We start from the raw sequence: 7,353 nt of genomic DNA, 5'->3' as shown, positions 1-7,353 counted from the left end.
ACCAGAACTTGATGTTAGAAAGGAGAAAAGCGAGAGGGCGACCCGCCACTAGCATCACTGGTTTTCCCTCACCACCGTTGGATGCTCCGACGGCGACGGGAGGGAGGGGAACCCAGGGATCTTGTCCTATGCCTGTCCAACAGTCTAAGTTCTTTCAATTGGGTCTTTGCTTGTTTATGACCGTAGGTCCGACGACAACTAATAAGGTTCCTCCAGAAGTTTCTTAGTTATGGCGGCTCTCACTGTTATTGGTGTTGGATCGATGAGGCAGTGTCTACGCCGTTTGGATTCCTTTAGATCCGAGTGGGCATTTTGTGTGTCTTGGATGCGGAGTTCTAGTCATCGCGTCAACTCCGCATCGAGCTTGGCTCACGAAGTGTGGAGGCGTGTCTCCAACGGATCTTCCTAGATCTGGCCGGTTGAAAGGATCGATATGGTTGACTAGAGGGGGGTGAATAGGCAACTAACAATTTTTAGCTTTTCTTTAACAATTTAAACTTTGCATCAAAGTAGGTTGTCTAGATATGCAACTAGGTGAGCAACCTATATGATGCAACAAGGATAGGAACACAAGCAAGTAAGTGATATGATACAAATAAGTTTGCACAAGTAAAGGCACGAGATAACCAAGAGTGGAGACGGTGGAGATGAGGATGTGTTGCCGAAGTTTCTTCCCTTTGAGAGGAAGTACATCTCCGTTGGAGCGGTATGGAGGCACAATGCTCCTCAAGAAGCCACTAGGGCCACCGTATTCTCCTCACGCCCTCACACAATGCGAGATGTCGTGATTCCACTATTGGTGCCCTTGGAGGCGGCGACCGAACCTTTACAAACAAGGTTGGGGCAATCTCCACAACTCAATTGGAGGCTCCCAACGACACCACGAAGCTTCACCACAATGGACTATGGCTTCGCGGTGAGCTCAATCGTCTAGGATGCTCAAACACCCAAGAGTAACAAGATCCGCAAGGGATTAGTGGGGGGAATCAAATTTCTCTTGGTGGAAGTGTGGATCGAGGCCTTCTCAACCACTCCCGAGCAAATCAACAAGTTTGATTGGCTAGAGAGTGAGATCGGGCGAAAATGGAGCTTAGAGCAACAATGGAGCTTAGGGTTGGAAGAGATGAGTCAACGGGGAAGAAGGAGACCCCTTATATAGTGTGGGACAAAGATCCAACCGTTATCCACCTACCAGCCCGCGGCCAGCGGTACTACCGCTTGCTTCCAAGCGGTACTACCGCACGGTCATGTGGTACTACCATACAGGCCCGCGGTACTGCCGCAACCCCAGCAACAACAAGGTCAGATCTGACGCGCAGGAGCTGAGGGCGGTACTTCCGCGAGCGCGGTACTACCGCGCCGCCATGCGGTACTACCGCAAGGCAGGAATCCCCTAGCCAGGGGGGAGGAAACATCCGTGCCTACTTCCGCAAAGAAACGGAAGAAACAAAAACCGGACACAGTAGTACTGCTGAGGGGCGGTACTACTGCCTGACACCATAGCATGGGTACTACCGTGGAGCGAAAGCGGTAATACCGCGGTAGGTGCGGATGTAAAAAATTACATCCGCCCCTACTACCGCGACGAAGCGGTACTAGCCTGGTGGGCAACGGTAGTGCAGCTCCAGGGGAGCGGTACTACCGTGGGCACCTGCGGTACTACCGCTGGTGCCTACGGTACTACCGCTCACCTGGGAGCAGTACTACCGCGAGCCAACCCAGCAGCCAGAACCAAGGAGGCGAGAAAGCGGAGGAAGCTCCAGGGGAAAAGGAGGGGACTAGAAAGAGACGTGTACATGATGATTCCACCCAAACCTTTCCGACGCGGACCCCCTCTTAATAGTACGGCTTTCCTACGACTCAAATCCACCAAAAAGAAACGTAGAAAAGACACCGTCTTCAACAGTCTTCGAGGGGCACCCAACCGTCTTGTGCCTAGCGATGAAATGTCTGGGATACTCAAGGCACACGATTAGTCCGCAAACGCGTTGTCATCAATCACCATAACACCTTAGGGATAAATATGCCCTTACACCGGTCTTGGTCACTAGTGGATTCATCTGGGTTCGACCAATGCTCGTGGTCTTGGGGGTATCTAAGGGCCCTCTTCGATGTTTTTTTTATTCAGGACAGCAATATCCGAGGGCCCTCTCGATGTTTTTTTTATCCAGGACAGCAATTTGCTACGCAAATCATGGCTGCCGACGTCTTCTGGTATACATCGATGACCTCTCGTCCGTTGCATCTACAAGCTCCTTAGTTTAAAAAAGTTTACTCCGTCGAGACAGAGGCCCAGAGGCGGCAACAAGTTTTGCTCACGGTGCGCCGCCGGTGGATGCAAGAGGAAGAGGATTTTGGCACTCCTAAAGGTTCGGATTTCGTTTTGTTTTTCTGTAAGGATGTACTCCCTCCGTTCAGAATTACTTGTCGCCAAAATGGATAGAAATGGATGTATCTAGAACTAATATACGTCTAGATACATCTATTTTTAAGACAAGTAATTCCGGACGAAGGGAGTATTTGATAGTTAATATATGGCCTTAGGCCTTTCTACAAGTCTAAAGGTTGTTGTGGGGCATTGAAAAGGAACAACATCAACTAAGGGGGGTATTTGTAACCTGCTTCTACATGATCTTTGCTAGAAATTTTAGCGAAAATCGCATTATTTGAGGTTCCCGAAAAAATGGTGCAAGAATGGATACAAGCATGTGCATTCAAAATTTACACATGACCATTTGCACACTATATAAATTCAACAAATGATCAAACTTCATTGCAAGTTTTGTAACTTGTTGCGAAAAGTACGACCTTATGATTTCTACAGTCTTCGAATCGTATCTTTAAGTTTTTTCGTGTTATTTACAAAGAGCATGTGAACCCAGGTCCAGATTATGACTTTGCCAGCATCAGCCGGCGGTGTCCTACTGCTACGAGACCGTTGCTCTGTTTCAGTATGACAACCCTGTAAAACTATGCACAGCCTTCCACCATATCGACACCTGAGATCTAGCCTCCGCGAATTGGATTGAGCCAATGAATATAGTTAAACAGGAGATGATATGTGTATCCCGAAATAATTCTGTCACGTAGACAAAATGCAGGAACAATTATTGGTGCCTGCTACCCTGACAGACAAATTCTTAGCATTACCAGACAACTAACTTCACCATGACAGCTTTGCTATGGGGAACCAGAAACCACATTAGGGAATGGGGATGCACGTACCATTCAATTTAAAACGAGCTCCGAGATTCCGTCAGATAAACTAATCCAGTAATTAAATACTATAAACGATGGGTTCAAGAATCAGGACCAGGGAGATGCAGACTGTTGAGATCCAAATGACATATTTTACAACGGAGAAGATACCAATGACGAGCCTAGATCATGGATTGGTTGGCTCCATGACAGACATAACTAAAGTATGTAGCAACTTGCATCGCATGCATCCATTTTCTTTCACCGGACAACAGCAGGAGCTAGGAAGCATCACCCTGACAGGCTATCCTAACCAACCAACTTCCTTTCCTGATCTGAAATGTAAAAAAATGGATGTAATTAATTAAAGAAGTTGCAAGAGGAAATTGTTACATGCTATTGCAGCAAGATGGGGAATGAAGATAACTGGCTGTAACATCAAGCACTATGCAGTGGATATCATTACCAAAGAAGTAGAATGCACTTACATAAAAGGTGAGCAAACAAGAAAGGAACGTGTGCGGCTATTGAATTCATAGAAGTGTCGTCCTAAAAGGGCTTGTGTAACAGGGCGGCTAATGACATTAAAAATTGCATCAGGGAAGGAGATGCACAGAGTATCAGGGGATAGGGTCTAGGCATTTCGCTCAGTCAATTAGTTCAACGTGTTCATTTGACAGAATAATCAAAGTGCTAGATTCTCACGGTCTTGAAAAAGGGTATCTAATTGGTAAGATTAAATACACCTTCCTTTTTCTGAGTGGAAGATTAAGTGACGACTAGCACTAGAAACTAATGAAGGGTGACAACTACAAAGATGCAGCCACACACAAAAAGAATAGATATAAAAATGAATTGAGGGAGAAGAATTATGCATTCAACAAAGATGAACTAAACAGAACCCGTCAAAAAGATGAACTGAACAGAATGGCATATTTGATAGGTTGCTTCTTCTTCTTTGATGTAAGATATTCAATAAACTTCGTGGCATAATGAGATGAGGTGAATTCAAGCATAAACAGTGTACCTACCTGGTAATAAGTTCTCGCAGTCCAGATTCTATATCCATCTCTTTGTAGCTTTATTCCTTGAATCTTGGTGACTTTGTCGTCTAGTCTTTTTAAAGTCTCCATTAGAGGATATAAGTTGCTTCTGTCTACCAACGAAACTTGTTTCCACTTTTGGATTTAAACATTTCTCTTTGAGTGGGACAGTCGAGCGCACTGATGATTTTGCTGGAGGAAGAGATGTTTTTCGCACTGATACTCTAGAGCTTCCTGTGGATTCACAGTCTCCTGGAGTGCCGTCAGTGAGCTGCACATTAAGGTATTCTCTCGCTGTTACAGGAGACTCAGAATCCGATGATGATGGGCTAGTGCTGCTCATATCATATAAAATATTGCTTGACATCACTGGGACTTCAGAGCAGGCTGTATTTAAGTTGACAGAAGATGCTCTTTTAGCCCTTGTTAGTTCAACAACCTATTGTTATCAAACAAAAAGACATGAGAAGTCAGCATTTCACCTGAAAAATAATAATTTACAAATAACAATATACAGACAGTAGAACCTAGAATAACTGCTTACCATCTGCTTCAGAGCTGACATGTCTTTCTTCAGTTTGGATATCACCATGTTTTTCCTTTTGAGAATATCCTGCAGCTCTGCAATTCTCTACACACAAAAAGAGAAAAAATGTTGTAAGAATACGCCACCCACAAAGTAGCATGCAAACATTGAGATAAGGCATACCTTGGCATCAGCAGTGCTAGATGTATGTGCAGCTGCAGTCAGTTCCTTTATAATCGCATCCTTCTCTTCACACTCCTTCTGAATGTTATACAACTCTTGTTCTGCTGCCAGTGAACTTAGCTGGATAGAATTTACCAGTGAAATCACTAACAATTTTTTGTGTTTAAACATTGATCAAAGAATGATGATAAGAGCACATTTGACATTAGCATAAAAAATACATATGCCATGGAAACATGCAGGTGTATATGACCAGGACAAACTATAATCATAAATGAATATAAACACAAAAGGGGTATTTCCGCCTCCGAAAAGTACATTCTTAGTTACCTGATTGTCCCCGTTTAAATGATTATCCACAGAGGATACGACACTCCAAATGTCTGAGAGATCCGACATCCGGCGCTCCTCATGATCCACAAGACTTACACTAGTCCTATCAACTACATCGCTCTTTGCATCATCCATTCCACAGAAATCCTGCACATTTGTCCAGCGTAAGAGAATACAAGGGAGACAAAAGCACCGCTGGGAGCATACTCTCTGTAAACATATACCTTTGTCTTGTAAGGAGTAGCAGCAGTCACTGGTTGTGAGCACACGCAGCATCTGGTTCCCTCCTCATCCATTAGCTTCTTGCTGCTCACCAGCTCAACCTTTTCACTCTGGGTGGAAATGAAGCTGTCGCACTTGACATATTGCTGTTGCAGGGAGTGCATCTCGCCCAACAGATCATCCAGCTTCTGCTGCATGCTTTGCAGCACCTCATCCTGCACAATGGAAACATTACTTTGCCAATTCACTTGTATTGCTGATTCAACAAGGTAAAAATTGAACAAAAAGTATTGCTACAATATACTACAAATGTGCAACGCTCTAGTGGAGGTGGAGCCCAATCACCTAGTACTGTATATAATAAGAGATCTCAAATAGTAACTCGTTTAAACAGCACGGGCACATTTGATAGCATATGGTGGCCACTGCGTATCCAAATAAGATCGAAATGGAGGAGATAAGTAGAAGCAAACCCTGAAATGGATCGATCGCTGGAGCTGCTCGATGCGGCGGGCAGCGTGGGAGCGGGAGGAGGCGGCCGCCACGGTGGCGACGAGGAGAACGCGGTGCATCGGGCTGAAGAGCTCCCACGCCGTCGCCTCATCTGGCGCTAGGCCCGGCGCGGCCGCTTCGGCGGACGCCGCCTCCTCGGCGGCGACGAGGCGGCCCTGGAGGGAGACCCACGCGTGGCGCCGCGGGCTCGCCGGCTCGCGGAAACGGCTCGAGAGGGCGCATCGGCGCCGGGAGGAAGAAGAGGAGGAACGAACGGATACGCGGGACGGGGGCGGTTCCGGGGGCGGGGTCGCCTCGCCGGCGGCGGGGATGGGGGCGGCGACCATGGCGACGTGACGCGTTTCGATTTGGGGATTTGTCGGCTGTGTTTGGGGCTTCGGGCGGGTGCCTTCGGGAAAGTGGTTTTCGAAATGCCAATTTGAGGCGACGCGTAACGGGCGAATCTTTGTAGATCCGGCCCACATGAGTTCGCCCATGAGCCTACTAAGGCCCAATTAACACCAGTTGGGCCTTATTTGACGTCCCTCCATCTCGCTGGCCGAAGTCGTCAGACGGCACGCCGATGGAACAACCGCAAGCAGCCACGGCGTCGGAGGCCGGCGCCGGCGTCGACGCCGACGCCGACGCGTACCGCATCCGACCGCTCGAGCTCGGCGACCTCTCGAAGGGCTTCTGCGACCTCCTCGCGCAGCTCTCCCCCTCCGCGCCCCTCACCGAGGACACCTTCCGCTCCCGCTTCGCGGAGCTCGCGGCCCTGGGCGGCGACCACCTCGTCCTCGTCGCCGAGGACGCCGGCACGGGCCGCATCGCGGCCGCGGGAGCGGTGCTCGTGGAGCGCAAGTTCATCCGGCGCTGCGGCACCGTGGGGCACGTCGAGGACGTGGTGGTGGACGCCGCGGCGCGCGGCCGGGGGCTCGGCGAGGGCGTCGTGCGCCGCCTCGTGGAGCACGCGAGGGCGAGGGGGTGCTACAAGGTCATACTGAACTGCACCCCAGAGCTGAGGGGGTTCTACGCCAAGTGCGGATTCGTGGAGAAGAACGTCCAGATGGGGCTCTACTTCTGATCTAGGTTCCTTCTTCTCGGATGGATCTCTTCCTGGTGATGTTTTCTAGCTGTTGCCTGTATCTGTATCTATGAAATCTGATGGAATAATTTGTGCTTTTTATGGTTTGCTTTGAATTAGTTCAAAGATTTATGTTATCTGTCAATCCTTGCTGCTTTTGCTTGAACTGGTAGTGATCGATATGGGTCGCACTGATAACTATGAGGTCAAAATGTTGCGCATTAATTTTTTAATTCTGATGAATACAGCTTGTTGCAGTTGCATTGAGATGA

General features: G+C 48.1%; 2 protein-coding genes across 2 annotated transcripts; one reads left to right on the top strand and one right to left on the bottom strand.

Annotated features, from left to right (window-relative positions):
- Nucleotides 1-3,152: 3,152 nt before the first annotated feature.
- Nucleotides 3,153-6,494, bottom strand: LOC125556212 (inactive rhomboid protein). The gene is made up of 7 exons (XM_048718991.2): nt 5,979-6,494; nt 5,508-5,720; nt 5,281-5,430; nt 4,951-5,070; nt 4,786-4,872; nt 4,230-4,680; nt 3,153-3,533 (listed from the first exon to the last, which is right to left on the bottom strand). The coding sequence occupies exons 1-6, from the start codon at nt 6,492-6,494 to the stop codon at nt 4,258-4,260; spliced, it is 1,509 nt and encodes a 502-aa protein (XP_048574948.2). The 3' UTR covers nt 3,153-3,533; nt 4,230-4,257.
- A 54-nt stretch (nt 6,495-6,548) lies between these two features.
- LOC125509684 (glucosamine 6-phosphate N-acetyltransferase 1) lies at nt 6,549-7,353 on the top strand. Its single transcript, XM_048674707.2, has one exon. The coding sequence runs from the start codon at nt 6,581-6,583 to the stop codon at nt 7,079-7,081; it is 501 nt and encodes a 166-aa protein (XP_048530664.1). The 5' UTR covers nt 6,549-6,580; the 3' UTR covers nt 7,082-7,353.

The sequence above is a fragment of the Triticum urartu genome, chromosome 5A, assembly GCF_056163025.1.
Source record: "Triticum urartu cultivar PI428250 chromosome 5A, HENAU_Tu73, whole genome shotgun sequence".
Classification (NCBI taxonomy): domain Eukaryota; kingdom Viridiplantae; phylum Streptophyta; class Magnoliopsida; order Poales; family Poaceae; genus Triticum; species Triticum urartu.
Note: the sequence above shows the minus strand (reverse complement) of the source record. Positions and strands in the feature narration are given on the sequence as shown.